Source organism: Doryrhamphus excisus, linkage group LG2 (genome assembly GCF_037039965.1).
Source record: "Doryrhamphus excisus strain RoL-2023G ecotype Guam linkage group LG2, RoL_Dexc_Guam_v1.1, whole genome shotgun sequence".
NCBI lineage: Eukaryota > Metazoa > Chordata > Actinopteri > Syngnathiformes > Syngnathidae > Doryrhamphus > Doryrhamphus excisus.
The window spans coordinates 2,046,340-2,071,742 of NC_136358.1; the positions used below are offsets into that span (position 1 = coordinate 2,046,340).

Below are 25,403 nucleotides of genomic sequence, written 5' to 3' on the forward strand. Positions count from 1 at the left end.
CCAACAACAAATGAGCTGTGGGCTGCAAAATGATCCCCATGCCTGATTTTGGACACTTGAGATCACCCTGCAGGCATACCGTAAGCTCATATTTACATGGACATCTTTGTGAACACACACTGGAGCTTGCCCATTTAGAAGCTTATTTAAAATATATTTACATATAAAACTGCTTGTACTTTGTACTAAAAATGCCACACTGGCCACAATATTTGGAACCAGAGCAGTATTTACTGATTATTTGTAAAATTCAGCATCATCTTATCAAGGGAGAATTTGTGTATTGGAGGTTAGCCTAATATTGAGGGGGCAGTAAGTGCATATTGAACACCAAGGTCACTGCAAATGGAAATGTGGGATTTGAACAAGAGCGGTTTTGCAACGTTGACGCCAAAAATGAGCTCCAACACAACACAAGCAACCGGGGCTCTTTTATTACACTTTTCATTCATTTTTGCCTCCCTTTTTTTTTGTGTCTTCCCTGTTGTCTTTGTACCATCTATCCCCTCCTGAGGCACACATGGTCGCTAAGCAACAGGCGCCGCAGAGCAGTGCAGCTCTGCATCTAGCTCAGTGTTACCCCCCCACCACCATTACCTTCACCACCACAGTTGCTTTCCCTCCATCCCCGTGGCTGCCGGGTATCTTCTTTCATAAAGCATCTTCCATACAGAAGAACACAAAGATTGTCAAGAAATGTGCCTTTTTAATTGCTTAGGAGAGCGGTCACTGCGCCCCCACATTTAAGACATCATCGGTGGCAAACTGATAAGTGTTAAAACTTCATCAAAAACTTAAAGCCATGTCCTCATTGTATACATGATTGGCAAAAATGCCTTTACAATTAATGGTTTTTGCACCAGAGCAAGCATGCCTCTGTTATGATGGCAGACGGAAGCACAGTGGAGCGTTCCCACACAGTTATACACAGAGTCTGACGCTATTTTCACACTTCATTCTGACCCGAACACATCAGCAGCAGTACGATTCCAACACCACATACTGCATGTATCTCCGACTCACACGCGTCTCTAATGCGTTCATCCTGGGAGCGACACTTTGTTATTCTCATAACAATGCGAGATGCATTCAGGGACACTCCGAACATCACAAAAACGACTTTGTAATGTGTGTGTAATTAAGCAGGAAGATAATGTGAAAAATGAAGTGGATATTCTTATCACTCACTTTGTACAATAAACTATGTGATGTTTTTGAACGCAACCCCTCATTGCTCATACTAACAGTTTGCAAGTGTGATTCAAATGTGCTACTATTAGTGATTAGTATTAAACATTTTTAGACTTGTGTGGTATATTTTAGCTTGACATCGAGCTGTTCATACATACAAATGTATAGAATCATTTACCTTATCTTTCTACATATATAGTAAAAATGGACACATAGATATATATAGATATAGTTGAGTTGCTAATGGTGATTCATTGATTGATTCAAACACTGACTTAATCTGATGAAAATGTTTAATCACTAAAAAAAATGTTTGGCAGGCACATGTCAGCCAGTGAATGTGTTCTCATATGGTTATGGTATGTATGTAGTATGTGGAGCAGACAAATTAACAGCCGTGTACATGTGGAACAGACTTTGTGGGATTGCACATACACTCCTGGTTAGTGTTTTTTGTTTGTTTTTTTACCTGGTCTACAAATTTTGATTAGGAGCATACGTATGTAGTGACACAACAATGCACCCCGACATTCCAGTTTTCCTTAAAAAAAGAAATAAAAAATTTAAAGGTTCATTTACGGTATGAATGTCCTGAAACGTAGACAACTAATATGACGTGCAGCTGAGTACAAAATAGACTTCGGGCGTGTAATATACGTAACAAAAAGTTGCATAAAAATATAACGTTTCTCCCATAAATGTCCTCATGTGCATCTTTAGTGAAGGAAGCTTACCTGCTTCCTTATTGGCAGAGGAAGTTGTGCACAAAGCTTCTTAATAGTTCACCCCTGGTCCCCTCAGGCATCCGTCGTCACCGCATTGTGTCCCTGCTCCTCCTCTGAGGGAGGGCTGCTGCACGGTCCGGCCCACCACAGACGCAGCATGTTGTCTTGGCGGCTTGCCTGTGGTGAGGTGGCGGTGGAGATGGCGGTGTCGCCATCCTCACCGTCAGAGTCAGTGTCGCCGTCGCTGGGCCAACCGAACTGGCGCTGGCCGCTGGACGTGGCAAGGAGTGGCATGAAGGGATGGATGCTAGACAGGAGGCAAGAGGAGTGTTGCCATTGTTTTGAATGTACTTGCGTTCTGGTAACGATTCAATACCTGATTCCATTGGTGCAGTCCCAATGGGCCTGGAACCTGAGCTGAGGCTGCAGCAGCTCCTCACTTCCACTGAGCTGCGTCACACTGGTGTCCCACATGGATAGCGTTCCTTCTGTGTCCCCGCTCAGCAGGTACCTGCCCGAGCTGAGACAACATTTAATAAGTATGGAAGGAGCTTGAGGACGGTGCCACGTGGTAGAGTCAAGGTTGGTAAATTTACACTTACGGGTCGAGGTCAAAGTAGATGCGCTGATTGGTTGCTACGTTCCGTTTGAAGGAGAACACCACTTGACCTGGCTCTCGAAGGTCCCAGCACAGAATCTCTGGATCCTGAAAGAGTAAGCATTAGCATAAATCCCTCTGTGGCCTGCAGCTTATTTTTTATTGGTTCATCTGTGAAATAAAATTAAACCAGCCAAAAATGGAGAAAATAGAGAACAAAGGCACAACGTGAAGAGAAAATGCTGGAATGTTGACAATAATAACAAAATACTTTGCCTTGAAATAAATGCAGCAGATTACAAAAACATTAAAGTGGCACCCCCGCATATTGTGTTTTTTCAGCATGCGGTGCCAGGTGAAAAACATTTGGACACCGTGTTTTCACATTTCTGAAATAACAGCCTGTCCAATTATTGCCTGCTTCCAATTAACACCCCGTGCTCTTTTCAATTGAGGTAAATAAATGCCCCAACTACTGTATAACAGCATTTGCTGTATTTATTACATTACAATTTTGTTTTTTTTAATTAATTTACCTCTGAGTTCTGTCCTACAACATTTGTTAATACGCTACATGATAAATAATAAAAACACACCAAACTAGTTCCAAATCCATCACTGTATGAAAAATGTGGTCAAGGTAAATGTTAAGCGAACATGATTATCTTTGTGTTGCAGAGTTCTCATTGTGTACGTACCTTGCGTCCACCCGTGTACAGGTAGTTGCCATCAGGTGAGAAGAGCAAGTGGGTGAGCCCCCCGTGGTGGCGGGTGGGCAACAGGGCACACAGGGTGCCGTCCTGGCATGAGTAGAGGCCGGCGCAGCGACTGTACGAGCCGCAGGCGTAGAGTGATTGGCAGGGGCTGAAGGCGATGCAGGAAATAATGCCGTTCTGGCCGCCCTGCTTCTTCACTGCAGAGAAAGCAACATTTCAGACACCATGCAAAAGTTTGTTTCTATTTAGCAATTAGCCCGATGCTAACCACCCTTCGTGAACAGTCTTTTTGCATGTCTCTTGGCAGAGAAGCCAAGGTTTGTGTAGTCATTAAACAACAGAGCCAAAATCATAAAGCGCTCGCTTCATCCAAAACAATCAGGCCGTAACCAAAAAAACAATCAGGCCATAACCAAAGAGATTCTGCATCATTAGAGTGAAACACTAAGCCCTCTAAGTTGTTTGAAATGCATGAAAGACCATTTAAATGACCATTTGTGTTGCACGTAATTAAAAACCAAACAAAAACAAGCTAGTTCTTGGCCCGCTCAAGGAGACGCTTTCAAGATGATTCCCGTCACAGTTGTCTTGTTTGCTCTCCGTCACGCACGCCGACGCTGACGCTTCTTCTTCAATCCTCTCAAGAGTCCTTGAACACCACGGAGCAGATACTGCATGCAAAATTCTTTGATTCATTGTCTGATTTGTAGTGTTTTAACAACCTCTGCCGCAATTCTTTGGATTGGTACAGCAAAAACAGACACATTGCCAAACCTTCGCCAAGGCCACAAAAACAAAACCCAGGAGCTTCGTGCCAAGATGGCGGCCGGTGGCTAACCTATGGTGGGCCGCTCCTCACAGTCTCGCCCTGGTCGGTCCGTGTAGAAGACGCGGACTGCTTTGTCAAAGCCGCAGTAGAGCTGCGAGCCGTCCGGGGAGAAGCAAAGCGAGTGGGCGGCTGTCAGCTCGTCCAGGTGGTTGTAGGGCCGGAAGCTGGCTCGCACCTCCCCGTAGAAGGCATCCCAGATGTGGACTGGGTTGTCACGGCTACTGCTGGCCAGACTGTGGGGATGTCAGACATGTTTAATTGTTAATGAATGTTCCAGTATACATAATATTTACATTTTGCTTTTAATTCATTTATAGGGTAGACGGTAGATGTATTCATAATCTGATTGTTTGTGCCAAGGCATATGGATTAGATAGTGTGGGACAGGAAGTATAACTGCTTATAGTCGCACCTCTACTACTTAAACAAATACTGCGCAACCGAGCCTTTGGCTCATGAGAGTTATAGCTTGTGATAAGGACAGGAAGACGTGTTATGTGTGGGAATTATAGGCATGCGCCGCCATTGTTCAGTCGAGATGAAGAAGGAGGCCGCAACCTGGAACAATGAATGCTCCACTTCAGCCACTAAGGAACTTTCATTTACTAAAAAAAATCAAATAATCATTTACACTGTTCAAACTCTTCCAGGTCAAACTTGTCTCTTCCTAATTGGCATTTTGGATTCCCACAGCAGCCCATTTAGGCAGCAAACTAATTGGAACTGTATTCATAGCATCCTCTGTTGGTTGCTACTCAACATGACCTTATTAAATTGAAACATTTCAACATTTCTATTGATCAAAAACGAATAGATTAAAGTGTCATACCAGTCCCTAAATCTAGGCTCCTATTCATGTATTCATCATGGACAGGCTCATATCCACCTGAATGTAACACCTCAAATCCCCAGTCAACCTTGCCTATTTAATTCTAATTATGCAGTGCCAAACATCACTGACGCTCAAAAAGAGTGAGGAAAATTAGCCGTGATGGCACTGCAGCTTTATTCCAGAGCCGGAAAGCAGCCAATTATAATCACTGGAATGCTGCTGCTGTTGCCGTTCGCCTGGAGCGATGCCTGGAACCTGGTCGGAAATCACTGAGCCATAACAGAGGCCTGAATCTCCTCTGCACTGGCAACAAACTGAAGCCAGCGGACGAGGACATACTAAAGTGTTGGGAGGGGGAAGGAAATAAAAAAATCAGCAACGGCAGACAGATTAAAACCTGCGTGACCACCTGGGGGCGCCCTACAGGAGCGTCTCTCTGAAAAGAAGGACTCTGCTGATGAAGATGAGACAGACACACACACAGTGGTGTGCACACACACTGTTCAGTTGCAAATGTGAAAATGTTTGTGCCGTTTATGTTGCGGCATAGATGTTTCCACATTTTGGCAAAATCATCTGTCAAAGTGAAAAAACACTCACAAGCACGAGTCGGGGTCCATCGAGTTCATCTTGGGGTACCAGCAGTAGTCGTAGATGGTGTCTCCTTCGGCCATCCTCAGCACTGGATTCTGTTATATGATGGGACAATGTGTACTTTTGATTGACAATCCTGGGGGTTATTATTGCGCTTTTTTGGTACAGAACTGCACAGCATTATGAGACCTGTTCTTAATACAGTATTTTTCGGTTAGCCTCATTTGCGACTAGAGGGTCTAAATTATATTAAAAGGGTACCTAATAGGCTTTTTCCCCTTTTCTGACCTATGTATGTAGTTAGAATGTTGTATTATCGTATTAAATGATGCTAAAGTTTCAGATAATGAGGTTTGCGCATTTGGAAGTGAGCCCTGAAAGAGGTTTGGGATGGCTCTGAACGCTTGGTTTCAGAGGGCGTTCCGACACTGGCTGTTTGTGATGCCACAGAGCGCCTGACTTCCTTATATGGCCGTGTGCTGTAGGCCAGATATGCTCTCTGCCCTCCCCCAAGCTGTGCTTCATTGTTTAAGGAGTTAGCAATGTCACCCAGGAAGTGTTTCTTCGGGTGTAAGGGAAAGCCAAATTTGTATACAATTCCTTACGAGGCAAACATCAGGCAGAAGTGGTTGGAGTTCCTGGTTCCCTACCAGCAAAAGAAACATTTTAATCTCTAAAGGGCATTGGATTCGGGGTCCAACACATATGGCTGTATGCTAAAAGTGGACATTTTTTAAAAGAAAAATCTCTATTTATTATCAACTCCTATACTGTTTATCAACTCCTCCTGAGCACTTGGGAGTGTGACCAAACACAGTGGTCGTGCGTGGCGGCGGCCCGTGGGTGGGAGTAAATTAAAAGAGACCGTTTTCGCCGTAAGCACAAAATTCAAGAAATACAGCTGGAATAGGTGCAGATCCTGGAAGGTCTACAAAGCTTTCTGTGCTGGTTATCGCGTGTAGCTACTCCATAGGATTCCACAACTCAATACAAAGGAACGAAAAATTAAAATAACACAAAGCAGCCAACTACAGTGATTTCATTCCTACTGCAACAATTTGCAACATCTACAATGGCCTGTTGGGGGCGCCACAGGCATTCCAAATATCCAATAATATTTATATAATATACATTTACAATTTATATTGGCATATAGTCTTAGAAATGGCTCTTTAAACATACTTATCAGTTTCATGTAAAAAAAATAAATATGTATATGACTGGTTTTTGTGTTGATCAAGTAGTAACAATTAAACTATTCAATCTTGTCTTACAAAGATATGAACAAGTTCAAAATTTTTATGGTCTAAGAAAATGTATTTGTTTTGATTGAAATATAAAATATAATTACAGATGGGTAATCTTAAAAATAAAAAATAAATAAATGAAAACTCACCATCTCGGCTAGCACATCCCAGTTGTAGGAATAAATCTCTGGTGGAAGGTTGTACACGCGGAGCACATTGTCTGCACTGTTGCTAAGGATGCAAGAACCATCCGGAGCCCTTGAGGGAGCAAGCAACATGGTGATGAGCAGATAACAGCATGTTATCAGTAATGCAGATAACACATATTTACACAAGTATTACCATTTGCAACCTTTGAGGTAATTCTCCGGGAAGTTGGAGTATTCAGTCCAGGAGCTAGTCAGCACCTGCGGGGTCTGGGAGAAGTCTAAGGCAAGGCTGTAGGCAAGGAAACAACTTCAGAGAGATGCTAATATATTTACGATTGTAATTTCAATTCATCCACTTACTGTTGAACTTCTTGTGGGTCATGTACAGGCACATTACGGTTCTCCTCGTCCTCCCCTTCTGGTTGCATCTCTCCTTCCACTGAAAGAGCATCATGGCCACCGTTGCCATTTTGATGATGGCACTCTTGCATCTGGGTGTTGCCAGTCGCTGTCTTCACCTCCGAGCTTACGCCATCGTCGGCAAGAAGGGGCGCTTCTATGGAGCATGATTTCAGGTGAGGATCAAAAAACAAGAACAATTCACGTAGAAATCGACAGCATTGGATGAGCTTTTAACCCATCTTTAAACCTGTGTTAATAGTGCTATTATCTTCCAATGGGTACGTTAATTGCAAAAGGTACTTTACGTTGGTCTTCCTGCTCCGTGTTTGCTTGTCCTGGTGCATCTCCATGCATCTCAGGAGGGTCTGGGGTCAAATCCTGCTCTTGTTCTTCATCACACAGTCGGGCACGTTTGACGGAAGTGAGGGCTCCTTCTCCTTCGTCAACCTCCTGTTGAGTGGGTTCACTCGTCACGTCCATCCCTCCTCCATCACTACTGGCCCCAGTGTCAGCCATGTTTATGTTTCTCAGGGTGGGCGGTCGGCGAAGTGCACCTGGGGTTGGGCTTCTTCCTGCAGTGTGACTTTCTCAATATGCTGCAGGGTAAGGACATCACACCCACACAGCCTGGAAACAAGGAGGACGAATAGTGGTTCCAACAGTAGTGTGACATTTTGCACATTGAACGATGCAAATGCATCCTATGTTCAAGCAGTTGACAAACACCACCTGTAGCTATCCCAACGCCTACCACTACGTTAGTATGCTATATTTTACACAGGCACAATAAAAAAAGAGCACTCGTTTGTGCAAATTCTAAGTGTACCTCATGGTTGTTAGCATTAGCATATGATGCACTCGTCTGTACAAATAAACAGTGGATCTCATGATTGTTAGCACTAGCAAATGCTAACAGTCTGTGCCTACCGGAGCTGCGGCTGTCCCAACCTGGCTTTTAGCTTCACCAACGGTGGTTTAAATTCATTCTGGCGAAAGAGAGGTTTCGGCTACAATGGCTGTGATGGTTCGGTGAACACAATTTTCACTTCGAGACCTTGTCACTTTCTTCCGAGGAAAAACCCAAACACCGGAGGCGGCCATGTGTGTTACTCCAGTCTCGCGAGATTAACTTGGTGGCACTGAGTGCGATTTATTGAAGAGAAAACGGAGACTGCTGCTCACTACTAGCATTTATTTTGTTCTTCAAACAGAAAACAAAACTATTTACATATCCTTCGGTTGCTCGTTTCCCCCTCAGAATATTTATCAGTTTATGCTGTTAGCCTTTTCTGCAAAAAAAAAGGCAGATTTTAAGCGAATGGAACTGAGCTGATAATTTCCCTCATAATTCTTCCAATTAGTTCCATTGATTTCATTGGGAGTTACAGCCAACCAGATCAAATTTAAAGCAGTCCCATTTCTTCTTTGGGGTTATTTGTTTGCAGTGCAGCAAATGATTTGTTTCCAATGTACCACAGGTCAAATTGAATTTACCATATTGCACTATTTCACCAAATTCAGGATATTTCAGCTCAGCTCCAAACAGTACAGACTTCAGCCCTTTTATTGAGTCTGCACCAGCTGCAGTCATTTTGCAACAAATCCACTCTTTAATGAAAGAAAATCTGAGAAACAAAAAAACAACCAGCAGCCAAACAAAAGGACAAATATACACTATCAAGGTCAAGAAAAGCATGTCGCTCTGTTCTGAAGAAACGCACAATAGCGCTCGTGATGTCATTTCTCAAAGTGGTGTCCGACTTGTACTCATCATTCCATTTGATCAGTTCGCCATTCAGGACCTATGGCATGTTAAGGCATGTTCAACTGGAGAATTAAAGCAAAACTCACTAGGAGGGGGGACCTCAAAAACACAAAGGTATACATTATTTACAAAGCCCCATATTAACTGAGATGGCAAGTGTGTGTGTGTGTGTGTTTGTGTGAGAGCGACAGAGACCCACTGTAAGTGTTCCTCTAACTCCTTTGGAATCTATGTGGCGCAGAGTTATGTGTAGGTATGAGCATGTGTCAAAGTTTGTTTCTTTTTTTTTTGTACAAGTCTTCAGTCCAACCAAACCCACGGCTTCATGTTGGCTTCTCATTCGCTTAGAACCAACCCCGGCTCTGTCCTTGCTGTCCAGACTGGTGCCGCTAGGTTAGGAAAACCTCAGGACCAGCCAAGGTCGAGGTCGGTGACATCGTGTCAAGGTCAAGGTCAAAATCTTGATGGATTCCTGCAGCTTCTGGTGTCATCGTGGCACCACGCTGGTCCATGCAGGAGGCCGCTATGGGTTTGTCGACAGGTTGACCGTGGATTAGATCCTCTTTGCAGAGGGCAGCAAGCACAGCCGTGCTCCTGGGAGAATAACACATGAGCATATTGTGCAAACAGTCTTGTTTGAGATCTGGCATGTATGGCTTACCAGAACCAAAGGTTCCCCCTCACGTGGTCACTCTCAGGACAGTCAGCCTCAGCGGCAACGCCACAAAAACAAAATTCAAAAATCTCTGTCCTCGAAAACAATCTTGTGGCCACTGCAACATCCATTTTACTAAGAGTCCTGGAGCTGCTCGGTTCTGTTCTTTCCTTCCCCATCCAATAACTGACATGGGAAAAGTCTAAAAAAAATTTGATTTTTTTTTTTCAAAAAAGTTGTTTCTCTAAAACATTCACTCCATCATGACTTTTCCTTCATCTGTTTGCAAGTTGTCTCTCCGTCCATTCTGACAGGTGATACAAAAATATGCTATGTACAGGAGACTCCAGTCTTACGGTTCATTTTAGGAATATATTTCCTCCCGTTGTGCTCCCATCCCTCCAAAAATGGTACCTCACAGCTTGAATTGAACAAAAGTGCATAGGTGAGTTGGTGAGGGCAGGGTGAGTGCTGGCGAGGACTGAGCCCAAAACTCGTATTGCCTCTCAATACCTTCTCCAACTGGTGTCGCCCGCACTCCATTCCACACGTAAAAAAAAAAAACAAAAAAAAACAAAAAAAACACAATGGAGACCAATCCTGGGATTTCCCCATTCCGCTCCACATTTCAGGATCCACGGCAGTCCTAAAAAGCTCCAGTTGGGAGGATTTGTCTTATGTCCATGTTTCCTCAAAAACCAACAGCACTCAATATCCATATGGCAGAAGCGCACTTTCAAACCCCAACCATTTAACATGGAAAATAAATGAAAAAAAGATGATCCAAAAAAAAAAAATGCACCCACGGATATCCATGTGGTTTGTAAACAAACAAAAATCCAGTATGGAATAGAAATAGTCCTTTCTTTAAATTCTTAGTCACCATTTGTCGACCAGGATTATAGAGGCAGTGTGTTCAACTGTATCTATCCCAGTTATTTTTTCCTCCTCCACTGTCTACTAAAATAAAAGAAAAAATCTTTGAAGCTTTTTTGTATTTTCTTTCCATTTTTGAAATCTTCTGAGGAAAAAAATATCAGCACGTGTTTCTTGTCATTTTTTGGAATACATTCAATATTTTCTTAAGAAACAAACACACTTCACATGGTGACAATGAAACAAAAAAATTAAGAAAAAAAACCCAACAAAAATAGCAGCCCGAAGTGCTCATTATCTTAGTCCAAATACTTTTTAAACTTTGTATATAATGTATATGTTCATATATATTTCTCATAAAAAAGAAAACTCGTCATTATCAAATTGCAACAACGAACAAGTAACACAATGCTAACATGACATGCACCGTGATGTGCACCTGCACATTAAGATGCTCTAGCATTTTTCTCAAGAGTCAAAAACTCGACACCTTTCATTCACAAGTTCGAGAGCTGACAAAAGGCAACGTGATCACACCCCATGAAAAGTAACGCACTAACCTTCCGATGGATCACCCCTCGACCAAACTAGAAACATTTACGATATAGATTTATATCAAAAGAACGTACACACTTTACATACACTGTGCTGAGCACTGACACGTCACACTCACTCTCAAAAAAGAGCTAATGTCTTAATGGCCATGCACCCGATCCAAGTTCATAGGCACAAATGTGCATTCATACACAAAAAAAGCACATGTATTCAAAATGAGTACCTGTAGTCTTGTCTCATTTCTATCAACAGTGAATGAAAACACACACGCACAAAACACACACAGAACGCGGTCTCCTGTGATTTGCCTCGCATCCGAACGCAACCAAAGGAGATGAACTTGCGGTGGCCATCACGTGATGAGCACAAAGCTGACATTTTACAAGTGTATGCATTTCATTATCGCCTAAATGGGGTTAAGAGGAAGGTGAGAGAAAGGATGTGTTGTGCAATTACCCTCTCTCTTTCTCTAACTCAACCACATACAGCACACAAACATGAAGGTACAAAATAAAAAAAAATTAAAAAGTCAAAAATGGCCTCTTATGTCGCACACATATTGGTAAGCAACTTTAAAAAAAAAAAAAAGAAAAGAAAAGAAAGACATTGTGCAGACTGGTATATTACTGACAAGAACCAATCATCACACATCAGTCATTCACACACATTCACAAAAATATCCACTTCTACAACTAACCCCCATTTTTTTTGTTTTTATCATGTCTTTTTTTAGGCAAGTGCAAATCTTCAAGTTTTTTATGATCCGTTTTTCAATAGCTTTACTTTTTTATATAAACGTAAAAAAATGCAAAACAAGAAATATCAACAGTGTTTTGTCTTTCGAGAAAAGGATTTGCTCTCAACTTAAAGGTCCCCAACTTTGAAAAGCTCACCCGACGCTCTCCCTCCCTACACTTCCAGTTGCGATGCACACAGACTGTGTTCACACACACATACTGGGTGTGGTGGACACTGATTCTGAGCATGCGCACGCACACACACAAAAAAAAAAATCATTCAAATCCCATCTCATTAAAGTGCATTAGTTCATTATAAGGTGCTTAAAATGTTGAGTGCCAGAGGATACCCACCTTTCTTTGAAACACCCCCCTCCCCCTTTGGCCCTGCTCAAGTGATCAACTGGTGCAGCAAGGAGCCCCATTTTTATCATAACCATAACAAGAGAAGTAGGTGTCGGGAGGGAGCGGCCCTCTAACACGCCCCTGCAACCACCCGATCACACTGCACCTCCTCTCAGGCTTGCTCCCTTCCTTCCCAAAATCCCCATCCCCAGGTTCCCCCAGCAGTGCACATTCGTCATCAGGTTTGTCTGATTAAAAGACAGAAGGCCTCAGGTAGCTATTGCTGCTGCGCTGCGTCACATCAGTAATCCTCCACCATCTCCATTTCATTCAGGCTCAGACACTCGGCCGTATTATGGAATGAGTAGCCTGTAGACGGGAGAAGGCACAGGAAAGCGGTAGTCGCGTAAGAGGAGAGCAGAGCAGGAAGAAAAGGGACAAGCTGGACTACCAGGGAACTATTAGGGGAAGGGAGCTGGGAAATGAAATACCTAAGATGCTGGGATCAGGGTGCAGCATCATGGGCTGTTTTTTTTTCATCTTCCCTCCTTGGTTGTCATAGAGACTGGCCTTTCCCATGTGGTTGGCCTGGAACATAGACTGCAGGGAGCTTGGGTTCATACCTCGCATGGAGTCCTGTAAAAATAAATAAATAAATACAAACTGCAGGTCAATTCGGGCGCACTCGCGTTTGCAATTGGCTTGAGTGTCCACGCTTACCTGCAGAGGGAAGTTCATGTTCAGACCAGCCACTTCCTTTGATAACTGGGACAATCATAAGATGAGAGTTTCATATTTCGCCATGTATAAAGGCAGAACTGTTTGTTTTTTCCCCTTGAGACCAAGCCTACCTGCTGCTGCTGTCTCTGTTGGTTGGCTTTCTGTTTGGCACGTCGCTCCAGGAACTGTTTGGCGAACTCTTTGGCTTCCACTGTGTCCCCCAGGTAAGACCGGATGAAGTCCAACACTGCATAGGGAGACTCCACCTCCTTCAGGTAAGTCACAATCGTAGAAACTACAAAGATATCAAAAAGGTTACAATGACAGCAAGGACCTTCAATTATAAAGGTACTTAAACCTTACCATCCAGAGGAGAAGAGGAGTTGTTGGCAGAGGCGTTGAGGGCATGCAGCATCTGCTCACACCAGGTAGTGAAGCCGTCCTGAGGCTTCATGCCCTGCAACAGCTTCAGCAGCTTCTCCTCCTCGTCTGTCCGCTTACGACGCATCATGTACTGATCGCTGGAGAAGGCCATGTGTATGTTAGCAGTTGTGGTATATAGTTGTAAGTACAGTGAGCAGAGGGATGTGCTAACATTGTGGTGTACCTGAGTGAGGGGCTGCTGCGGCTGTTCTTTAAGCCGAGGTTGTTGTTGCTGTTGCCACGGAGGCTGGCCTGGTTCTTCACAGCCTCCTCCCACATGCCCATGCCGCTACTGCCACTTTTGCCTTCCATGCCACCAGGCCCGCCCCAAATGCCAATGCCATCCGCCCACTGGCCTCCGATGGAGGCACTCCCCATGGATAGACAAGAGTGCTGCAGGGAAGAGAAACAAATCTGTCACTTTTTTAGTTCAACTTCTCAAACGTGTGATGTGTTGACTTTCAGCTTACCCGGTCCCTCTGCTGCTGGGCTCGCTGTTGCTGCTGCTGCTTTAAGAGTCTTTCGGTCTCTTGCTGCATCTCCAGCAGAGTGAGAGTTTGGGATTTCCCCGTCTTGGAGAGTCCAGAGGAGGAAGCTCCACTCCAGCTTGAGCTGCCAGCCCCAGGGCCCTGCTGGGGGCCCTGCTGCAGCAGCTTCATGATTAGCTCCTGCTGCTGACGACACTACAGGGAAACATGTAAAACACACACGAGTTGTAAATGTGATGGGAAATGGGTGGCAAGAATGAAGAATGCAAGCTATGGCAAAACTTGACGCTTATTTTTTTTACCTGCTTGCGTCTGAAGAGTTCTTCATCCTCCCTTCTCTTTTGTTCCTCCTGCTGCCTCCTCTTCTCCTCCCTCCTCTTACGCTGCTCCTCTTCCTCACGCTTCGCCCTGAGTTCAGCGTCTCGCCTCTCCTGCAGCTGGAGGGAATGCATTAATAACAGCATGAACTCAAAGTGACTGCTCGCTGTGCATGGGTCCAGTTAACAGGCCAAATGTGGTAAATGCATGCAAGTTACCTTTTGAAGCTGTTCCAGAGTTGGACCCTGAGTAGAAGGATTCATTGTTATGTCCCAAAGACTGGCTTCACCACCTACATGAAAGTCAAAATGAAAACATGTTTAAACACGTCATCATCCGCATTTGACTTTGCTCTGCTTTTTTCCCCAAGTGGCAGCCGGGAGCGCACCTGACGGCTGTGAAGCTGAGGTATGCATGTCCCACATGGACCCTGTATCTGGCACTGACATCGACCTGTTCATCGAAGGCATCATACTCTGCTCACTGCACCTAGAGTACATACAACAAAGATTTAAAACACGCCTCTGCATTGCCCTACAGCATATACAATGTCAAGTGCCAAAGACCAGGCTGTCACCTGTTAATGAGCTGGAATAACTGCTGCTGTTGGAGCTGCTGATAAAGAGCTGCCGCTGCCAACTCCTGCTGTTTTTTGAGCCGCTCCTGGTCCAGGTTCCCCTGAGGAGATGATCACATTTTACTGTTAGTAGCATGCACAGTCAAACTCCATATACATGTTTTAACTACACAATAATGGAAGGGTTTCTATGTATGCACAGTCAAACTTTAACTTTTAATCCGATTATATGAAAATCTATTACCGTGCCCTGTCTATCCATCTTCCCTCCCTTCTGCATCCACCCCTTCCCATCTTCTATGTTGGCTGAGCTCTGACTCACAGTCCCGGCGGGCCCCCGGGTGGGCTGCGGGCGCTGCGTTGGTGGTGGCTGTCTCACCAGGAGGGGCGGAGGGGAGGGCCCCGGGGCGAAGGGCACACGGCCCCACATCTTGATGACATCGCCCAGGGGTTGGAAGCCCTCATCGCAGCCCCGCTTCACCAAGAGTGTCATGGTGAAGTAGCCAGCTTGGAACCACTCACACATCTCCACAGTGGTGAAAGGACCTGGTGGTGGTAGGGAGATTAGTTAGATATTACTTTCCAGTATATTACCATTGTCAAACGAAGATGAGCGTCATACCCTGGATCTCTCCTTGTGGGTCTTTGTAGAACCACTTCATGGAGGCCTCGTGCGAAAGCGGCAGAGCAGCTGCAGTGTTCCTACTTTCCTGCTGCTGCTGCAGAGCCTGCGTAAAACACTCCTCCTCTAAAGAGGTGTCCTGCAGCGATGCCACCATCTTCTCTGCCTCCTAAACATGCACATAAGCCTCAGTATTTTCCTAAACAAGACGGAGTTTTGCATGCTGACCAATTAACAGCATTGCTCATTTAGGTGTTCTTGGAGCTAGCTATGCTGTAAGCTAACAACGCATACCTGCTGCAGGTGTTTCATGCCCTCATCATCCTCAATGTCTCCTCCCCCGGATGGGGGGAGGAGAGGAGCAGCAGAAGATGGAGGCGGCGGAGGCAAAGTTGTGGAGGTGGCAGTGTTGGGGCTCGCCTGGGTTTTGGTTCCACTCACTAGAGCCACATCTGACACAAAAACAGTTGGTGTTATTTTTTTTTTAATTCTCTTCACTGCTAATTTACTGTTGGTTGCAAGGGGTGGAGTAGCCGTTTACGTAAACAAGAAAGTAAATAATGGTGGCTGAACAGATTGCCAATCCAATATATGTGCACATCTTCACTCAGACTGTACAAAGTGACCACCGGTGTTTAACCTGTAGAGCGAGCAACCTACCTTCACTTGGTGTGCTACTGTCCTTTAAAGGGTGGCTGTTGCTCAGCGGAGTGTTATCCACCATTGGGCCAGTGCTGCTGGGCTGGAGCTCAAGGGATGGAGGGGCACCATGGCTACGAGGGGAGGAAGTAGGTGATGCTGGTTTTGCCTCCCCGTCAACCGCAGTCGAGGTGGATTCTTTACTTTCTATATAGTCATGGGAGGATAAAGGACAGGTGATAAGACTTTGTGGAACAAGGTGCATCTCAGAATGTCTAAAAGGAATCTTCTTTCAAGATGCTAACCCCCCCTCATTTGTTTTTTTTCATTCCCTTGCAGTGCAGGTCCCCCTTTAGGGTTTGCAGCTTTTAGACAAGACTCTTCATGTCTTTTGTCACTCCTGTTGACCTCCTGTTTTATGCACTTTTTACAGTGTGATTCACCAATTTCACCGCCTGAGCAGCTCTACCCCCACTTGCTGCCCAGCCTTCCCTCTCCGAGGATTCCCTTCACCCCATTCAAGACCTCCTGCGTAAATAAATTGTCCTTAAAATTGTCCCACACTAAAACTAAGCTAAAACTGCATTTGAGTTCAGTCTATGATCTCAGTATGAACCTGACAGCTTCTTACCTTTGTCATTGTCGCCATCACCAGAGTTCCTCTCAATCTCAGCAAGAATTTCCTCCTCTTCTTCCTCCTCAATTCCCTTGAATTCTAATTCCTCCTCCAGGATGGCATCTTTGCCACCCTTCTGAGATAGAATAGCAAATGCAGAAAAAATTATTGTTTATTACTGTGGATATGTTTTTTAAATGTACCAAAGCATTCCATTAAATGTGTCCTGACACTCACCTTCATTGGCATGAATGCTCCAGAGGAGTCAAAAGTTCCCATTTCCCCATCCTCCTCATCAGTACACCACTCAGGCAAGCCGTCCCGGTCATCCTCCAACCCCTCGCTACCGGCACGCCGCCGTCCACCACCGTGCCCCTCTGAATCCCGGAAGTCGAAGTCAAACTTGCGACGGCGACTCTCCCCCGGACCAGCATGGTCCCGCCAGCCTGCTGAGCGCGGACCACCATCTGACATGGATAGAGCCACAACTATAATAATTAATTAATAATAAACAATATAGAAGAAAGTACAACTACTAATTAATTACTGTTCATCATACCGTCCCTGCGGGGTCCAGCCTGTCTCCAATTCGTTCCTGGCTCCCCCTCCTCTGCTTCTTGCTCCTCCCGAAGGGTGCGCCAGTTATCACTGTCAGCCCTTGTGTACTCCTTCCTCCCAGGGCCCACAGGGCCCTCCTCAAAACCAGGACGCCCCACCTCCCGTCGGAGCGGCTTCTCAAATCGACGCTCACCCCTGAAATGTATTCAAGTTGCATTGTACTTTTTTCCCTTTCTTAAAAAGCCAAGATTCATTGTAGGTGTCTGTGCCAGCTTCCTTACCGATCGTCCCAGCTCTGGCTACGATGAATCTCTCGTGAGCTGCGACCAAAACCCACCTCCACATCTTCAATACTTCTTTGGTAGAATCCACCTTCACCGCGGCCCCGGCCTGCACACAACCACACCCACACACACACACACACACACACTCAGGGAGGTGTGGCTGGACAAAGGGAAGCTAAGAGGAAGTTTGCTCCATCAAGATGGTGGAGAAACAGGAGGAAACAAATACTTTGCAGTTGGCTTGAATTGTTTTAGAGTCCCTGGATAACTGCCATTAAATGTTTCCATGCACTAAATTAGTCAGATTACTAAAATGATTCAGTTTCTCAATTTTTCACGCTGGTGTTCCTTGTTGTTTTGGGCTTGTTGTCAGAGAGCTTGGAGCTTGTTTCTCATGCAAAACCTGGCAACTGCAAATGTGCATAAGAAGGAATTGTACAAGCTATATAGTGCCTATAGCTATATCTGTTGAAGTGATAACGATTACCTGCCAGACACAACTGGTAGGTATAACTGGCAGTTATAATAAAACGTATGGCCTGGATGGCTAGCAGCTTGCAGAGAAACAATACAGGCCAATGTAATGTGATGGATACTTTTTTTTTTTGCGACCCTTCAGCTTCCTCCAATCATATGTAATGTACTTTGTCTTTAATAGCCACATATGGTAGACACAGTTGTCTGTTTTTCTCCACATTAATAAGTGACCAAGCAACAATTTAGATTGCAGTTAGAGTTACATCTACCAAACACTACATTAGCATGAACAGATAAGCAACAGCCACTGAACATTGACACATATTAAGCTTAACAACGACTAGCATTGTGCATAAAGCAGGCATTTAGCAATTGCTAGGTGTATATTCATGCAATATATTTTTAGTGCATGTAAACACACTGATTGCAGTTCCAGCCGAAGCGTTTCCATTTGATCTCCAAGGTACAGTATGTGCATTTGTAACAATTGCAATGAGGCCGACAAAGTGTTTGCTATATTTGAAGGTTTTACAAAAGCATGATGTCACCTCTGCCGACTCTCGGGGCGCCTCGTCCTCGAGTAACTCCGGCCGGGGGAGGCCCGCCCATCCCCTTTCCCATGAGTCTCAGTACGGCCACGCTGTTCACAGACATGGAGAAGTTCCTCTGCAAGGGGGAGAGTGGGTAAAAGAGCGCAAGGAGGAGGAATGTCAGGAATGTCAGCCAACGGAAAGGCCCACTTCGGAGCCGAGTGTGGAGCTGCGGTTTGTGTTTGAGGCAGACCTGCTCCTCCTCAGTGAGAGGCACCAGTGCCAGCGGCTGCATGGGCTCATCTTGCAGAATAGCAGCAAACTCCTTATCCTGCATGTCCTCTGGGACCTAAGAACAACAACAACAACGATGCCTTCAGGGAACACCAAGCATTGAAAAGCAAAATGTTTACAATGTAATCATTCATGTTGAAGCATTCCATGTTAGGAGCTCTGTGTGTTCATACCAACCTTGTTGTCTTTGATATAAAGTGCTAACATCTCCTCTCGGCCGTAGCGGTAGTCGGCCAGCTTGTACTTTGGCATGGCAGGGGAGGGAGGGGGGGACGTCACACTCCCCCCACTGGACAGTGCACGGAGCCTAGAGTAGGACGGCACAGTTAGTATAAAACATCCTTTGAAAAAGAATTAACCACATTTACCCGATTATTTCACCAAATGGCAGCAAATGTAATGTTTTTACAGTTTGGGGTACAGGTCTTATATATAATAATATCACTCATAAATAGTCTGGCATGAACTCTCCTGTGTGAATGGTGTAAGTTACCTCTGAATTATACAGAAAACACCCATCTAGCAAGAAGAACCATATACTTTATATTCTGTGAGGAATCAAGCATCCTCCCACATACACACTCAGCTTCATAATGTATTAGCTTTCCAATTTGACGGTTTCATTAAAAAAAAAAGAGTGGAAAAAAAGCTGTTACGAGAAGGGCCAGCTTCCAAGGCCTGGAGCTGAACAATGGCTCCATTCACTTGCCTCTAAGACGAGCATTACTGACTCACAGCACCACATCTAAACCATATGTACCTCTGAGAGCCGTGGAGGTGGGTGTAGGGTGCCAAACAGGGAGACTGTGCCGTAGACAGTAAAGCAAAGTGAAAATGAATGCGCACAGAATAAATAGTCTGCTCGGTACACATTAGAAATACATTCAGCGCCATGCTTCATGTACAGAGCGTGGCGAGGGGGGGCTTTTTAAGTAAATGTAACTGACGAAACGATCACATTACTGTGGCTACACTGCATGCATGCTTGTGCATCATTTGCGACCCCCATACATTTTCAGCTGTAGACCTCGGGAAACAATGCAGGGTGTCATTTGAAATACAAATACCTCAGCACCTACATGTCCAAGGCAAACTAAATTAAATAGGTGATGTTGAAAAATGTAATATTTGTCAAAATTCCAACAACATACGATGGATATAAATTTTATAACCCAGCTCACAAATCTTCAATATGTGTACCACTGTGACGACACACTTCAAGTGGGTAGTCCAACTCCTGCCAAACATGCTGTAGCATGTTTTGCTTAACAATAAACTTGGTCGAATTTTAAAGATATTTTAAGTCTGATACCTTCTTTTCTTTTATCCCCGTTGATATGGTAATAGATTTGAAGCATGTACGCGTTTAATATAGATATTAAACAACAGGTTCAAACTTTGCAACAAATAGGGGAACAACCAACACTGCCATTGCCACCAATATGTTATGTAAAGTGATGGCATACTGCTTTAAACTTTAAATGCACAAAGGTTTTAATCGAATTTTGGATTTTTCGCTAGAAAAGTTTCAATGAGAGGAAATGAATTATAATTACAGTACACGAATACTAGCACACCCACTTGAAAATGCACAATAGCACAAAGTCACTTCCTATAGCCACTCAAAACACTCACTAACCTAACCTAAAAGTAGTCACTTTTTATATGAAGGGAATATTGCTTTCTGAAAGATAAACTCTTGCCCTTCTCAGTTTTCCGTCTGCTCCTCCTTCCATGGGTAAAAACGGAGGCGGTGCTGTTGAGCCTCTCGCTCGCCACACTTGTTCAAGGTGCACAGAGAAATCTTCCAAAACAGCAGTGGGTCGAATGGCTGTTGTCACAGCTCACCTTTCGTCTTAACACGAGTTGACTGTAAAAACGCCTAACAGTGGCTGCACTGAACACGGGCCAGAAAGCAGGAAGGACCGAGCATCGAGTTTTTCATTGCTGTGTGTGCATAATATGAACAAATAGCTAAGAACTACTGCTCTAGACACTTGCTTTTGCAAATGTTTATCAAATTGTTGCACAAATTGCACATGGCTGATGTTTTACTCTTCTAGTAATGCCACACAGTTAACAAGCGCCATCTTCAATCTTTAATTGAGCCTTTACATGATAGATGCTGATAGTACATATATCAGAGCATCCTCAAAACAACAAAATATGTGGGGAAGGATACTTGATATTTTGAATGATTAAAGGAATGGTTTCTCAAATCTAAATGCAAGGGATTTGCACCGAAGAAAAGTATGTGAAACAGGGACAAACAGGCTAGCAGCTGCTGATGCATCCAGAGAGAAATACTCTTCCCATCTGGCTGTGCACCAGGAATGCTCACAGCGGTCTCAGCCAGTTAGAAATGTGGTGCTACCAAACGGCGGCTACACCTCCCATTAATCGCTACACAAACATTCACTTGGTGGTGAGGAGGAGGACGACGACGAGGAGGGGAAGAGGAAACAGCAGTTCCAATGCCTTCGTGTGGACTTTAAAATTTCGCAAAAAAAAAAAAACTTTATTAAACAGACAAAAACGCATGTCTCGTTACTTTTGTAGCATACAGTTTCTTTAAAAAAAATTAGACAAACTTCACTCTATAAACAGTGCTGGTCATGTAGTGCACGCCATTTCCCCTTCATTGGTCCAATCAACACATCACTCACCATTCTGGGCCGAAGTTGAGAGTCTCAGCAGTCATATTCCTCACGTCCGCACAGAACTGAGTATCTGGGAAGCAAAGCCATTGTCAATGTCAGAGGACTGATTCTGAAAAAAAAACTAGCCATTTGTATCATTGTGATCTTACCCTGTCCAAAGATATCGGAGCAGGCTGGACTGGGCTGGACCAGGCTAGAGCTGGCTGGGTTTAGTTAGGCTTGGGTGACTAGAAGGCCGAGTGGTGTTTAAGCTGTGGTCACAGGGTTCCCCCCCCACAAAAAAAAAACACATCCACAAGAATAGCTGCCAGTTGTAGGTGCTTGAGGGATACCAGGTTATCAGTTCGGTATGTAAGGAAGGGCTTTGACAACAACAGATTGGAGAATGGAAGCTCCTGCTACTCACAGCCGATTAAGTTTGTAAAACATCGAAAACAAAAACGACCTTGGAAATTGTCAATGGAACAAAAAAAAACAACACTTGCCAGTAATGTCTCCTCTCTGTTATGTTTTTACAGCAGTTAGACCTCACATTTAAGGTTATAACATGAAACGGTGCGTTAAAAAAAGTAACGCAGGGACATTTGAAGAATCATGTAAAAAAAAAAAACACAACAAAAACAGGCTGCTGGAGCAGCTGCCGGGAGCAAACACGACCTACACTCCTCTTCGCCGTTCCCTCCCTCCTTTCCTTGGCGCCCTTTCCGCTTGCTCCAACTTAAATGTGGACAGGCAGAAACCCTCCAGGTAATTCCTTATCTTCCTGTCCTCAGCGCCACTGGAACAAAGAAGCACATGAGAAACATACTCTTAAGACAGAACTATATACCATACACTGCGCATGTGATGGGCAAAAATATCATTTAACAAGAAATTTAAAAAAAACAAACTATGGAAAAAGCAGTGCTAGTTTTACAAGAATGAAGTCAAACTATCAAGAGAAAAAAGTCAATTATATAAGAAGAATGGAATACGAGAAAAAATAAGGTCATTTTTTGGAACATAAAGTTGAACAAAAACAATTTAAGTCATAATTTTGATGAATCAACTAAAACAACAAAGTTGTAACTTGGGGAAAAGTAGGTTGAGCAAAAAATTATGTTACAAGAATGACGTTAAAATATTATGGGAATAAAATCAATTTACAAGAACGATGAAATAGTTGGCAAACTGAAAAAACAGCAGATACAAGATGTCAATTTGACAAGAATATACTTGAAATACAAGAAAAACAAATTTTAGTAGCTTAGAGCTGAAATGTTAAAGAAAAGAATAATTATTTCCTTAAAGTCTTAAAGAGAAACAACCTTTTTAAATACAAGGTTACATTATGGGAATAAAATCAAAAATATTACAGGAATAAAGTCATGACATTACAAAAAAAACATTTATGAAGATTATTTAAGAAGAAAGGTTATATATTTGGAAAATTTTAAAAGGAACAACACCAAAATGGGGGGGGGCACTGCTTGGTGACCAGTACCCCGCCTCTCACCCAAAGACAGCTACGATAAGCTCCAGCATACCCGCCACCCTAGTGAGGTCAAGCGGTATATAACATGGATGGACGGACGGGCTATCAGTGGAAAAAGTTTGTGATCGTGTGTCAATACTGTAAAGATACATTTATATTCTCTTTCGTCTAGCAATGATGTGCTGTTACAAAGGCACCAGCCATTATTTCATTTGACTCTTTATGTCACAACATACTGACGCAGAGAGCAAAGAAAACTTACTTGATGGCATTTTAGTCCAGAATAAATGAAACAGCAAATGACGAAAATAAAATTCTGGCCACATTGTTGAGGGGGGTTTCTGCCCTTTAACCCAATTAGTCCATTTAAATTATTACAAGGAACCCATGACAGTCTTGTTTGAATGAGTACAGCTGGTCATGTCATCTTAGCAAAGTGCACATTTTGCACAACACTTGCTTTTGAAACAGCAGTCATACTATTTAATCACACTTTATTGTGACCAAGTCAATAGAAACTGATTCGTAGGAAAATATGGCATGAGGAGAATCACAGAGAGGTGTATTTGGTTATGGTAACTTTGATTGGGAGTCATGTTTTATGACTGTGATGACAGCATGGATTCTTGTAGTAATATTTAATAGGGCAACTCACTCATAAAAATGATAATTGCACGGCTTGCATGCTGATTAGTGGTAGCCTGCATTACAGTACATTTGTTATCTAATTGTCCGAGCATGCAATGCAGTTTAGTTCTATAGTTCTACATGACTACCACGATATTCAAAATGACACATTTTAACAGTATAGTATTTGTCTAACAGGGTTTTTATAATAGTTGTACTGTAATGGATCGGGAAGGTGTACCTAATGAAGTGTCCGGTGAGAGTCCAGCATCGTTCTGTGAGGCGACTTAAAACTATAAACGTGGTTTTCAAAAGGGGGGATGACAACACAATTTACCTTCAAATGCCGTCAATTTTACTCACTATTGTAACTCTACAAATGGGCTAATCGCGATAGATAAATCGCTAGCAATAGCACCCAGTAAAAACCTCGGTTGCCAACAATGTGGCGAGCAACGCAATCCTCGTAGTGAGGTTATATTGAACATTGTCCTGGGAAATTGTTCCATCAGTGTATGTAACCCACAATATGAAATAAACATAAATAAATCATAGTATACCTAAAGCTAGCGCTTGGTATGCGTTGATGGCTGAGGCCTTTGGAGGTTCAAATGACACGAGCTATGATGGCGGAGGGGGCGGAGTGTCAAGCTCACACTCCCCGGCCTGCTCCACCGCCACTGGGCTGCTTCTCCGATGCAAAGTCCGCCAGCTCAAACAAGCATGGTTATAATTTGCGAAAGCTGCAGGATGACGTTGGTAGCTCGCTTGTAGACGTCCAAAAAACACTGGAGCTTAGACGGACCAGACGGCGACATTAGCTCGGGGACTGACGCTTAGCTAACTAAGCTAGCTTGCAAAGAGGAACCGTGGCTTACCTTCACTTGTTTATGAACCACCCGGCTGTCGACCGCCGATCCACTGCGTGCAATTTGGTCTCTCCGAACACCGGAAACGTTATTCATTCGACGGAAAACCGCGCTGCCGTGCTCGATGCGCTTGGTTTTTGTTCGAGGTCGCATCCAACGGTCGCCGCTGCGTGATCTCTGTGTGTGTGTTTGTGTGTGTATGCTGCTGCCTGCTAGTCGCTGCTCCTCTTGTTGTTTGTGTTTAGGAAAACATGGCCGCCGTCCCTCTCGCACCACGTGACTCTGCTCACACACGGACGAGCCATTGCTGGGACACACACACACCAAGGGCTGGCCGATACGGTACATGTTGGTATCGACCCAATAGCAATTACAGAAACGGTATTCAGTTTGAAATTTGTCATTAATCAAATTATTTTTGAAATTCTGCATTGAATATTATTGTTCATGATTTATAACAAAACACACAAAAAATAGCCAAACAAAAATATATTTTTTACCAACAAACTTTTGGTAGAGTAGAGTATAAGACTCAGTAACAATATTAATACAATAATGGCTTGAACAAAATTAAGTAAACACTGCAAAATGCAAAAACTCTCATTCTAATCTCTTGTGTTGAATAATCAATTAGTTTGAAAACTATAACAAGATCAACAATGTAACACAAAATATTATATATTTGTGAAAATTAACAGTAAATGCAAATGTGTGCATTTAACACTTGTGGACAGTAACCAAACCGTAAGTAGAGCATCAAAATGGCTGTCACACCCTCCGTCTTAGCTTTTTGCATCTACCCCTTGACTTTGTATGCCCCAGAACTCTTTTTTTGTTTTTTGTTTTTTTATAAAAATGCAAATCCCTGCAAGTTCAACACTCCTGCCAAAGATAGAAAGCCTTTCACCTTTGTCATCAGCTCACAATAATTGGCTTTTTTGGTTTGTCTTTATTATGTACGTGAATGTACTGTGGAGTAAGCAAGTGACATGATGGATTATTTAGCCAGCT

General features: G+C 43.7%; 2 protein-coding genes across 4 annotated transcripts; both read right to left on the minus strand.

Annotated features, from left to right (window-relative positions):
* Positions 1–650: 650 nt before the first annotated feature.
* On the minus strand, positions 651–7,799 carry wrap53 (WD repeat containing, antisense to TP53). Its single transcript, XM_058067649.2, has 10 exons — positions 7,589–7,799; positions 7,242–7,437; positions 7,075–7,170; positions 6,882–6,990; positions 5,492–5,580; positions 4,069–4,292; positions 3,213–3,427; positions 2,519–2,622; positions 2,293–2,436; positions 651–2,223 (listed from the first exon to the last, which is right to left on the minus strand). Exons 1-10 carry the CDS (start codon positions 7,797–7,799, stop codon positions 1,989–1,991), a joined length of 1,623 nt encoding a protein of 540 aa, XP_057923632.2. The 3' UTR covers positions 651–1,988.
* Positions 7,800–8,458: 659 nt separating this feature from the next.
* On the minus strand, positions 8,459–24,665 carry gigyf1a (GRB10 interacting GYF protein 1a). 3 transcript variants are annotated; one of them, XM_058067648.2, is made up of 26 exons: positions 24,402–24,665; positions 21,572–22,200; positions 21,429–21,492; positions 18,940–19,069; positions 18,722–18,817; positions 18,487–18,604; positions 17,459–17,567; positions 17,179–17,372; positions 16,857–17,086; positions 16,635–16,755; positions 16,025–16,210; positions 15,659–15,816; positions 15,365–15,533; positions 15,122–15,288; positions 14,743–14,843; positions 14,554–14,654; positions 14,384–14,457; positions 14,150–14,284; positions 13,830–14,042; positions 13,544–13,752; positions 13,300–13,457; positions 13,068–13,231; positions 12,937–12,981; positions 12,708–12,852; positions 9,710–12,585; positions 8,459–9,642 (listed from the first exon to the last, which is right to left on the minus strand). In XM_058067648.2, exons 3-25 carry the CDS (start codon positions 21,461–21,463, stop codon positions 12,518–12,520), a joined length of 3,126 nt encoding a protein of 1,041 aa, XP_057923631.1. In that variant the 5' UTR covers positions 21,464–21,492; positions 21,572–22,200; positions 24,402–24,665; the 3' UTR covers positions 8,459–9,642; positions 9,710–12,517. The 3 variants fall into 3 exon arrangements, with proteins under 3 accessions (XP_057923631.1, XP_057923630.1, XP_057923629.1); XM_058067647.2 differs by having other exon boundaries at positions 15,065–15,288; XM_058067646.2 differs by having other exon boundaries at positions 14,987–15,288.
* Positions 24,666–25,403: the final 738 nt, after the last annotated feature.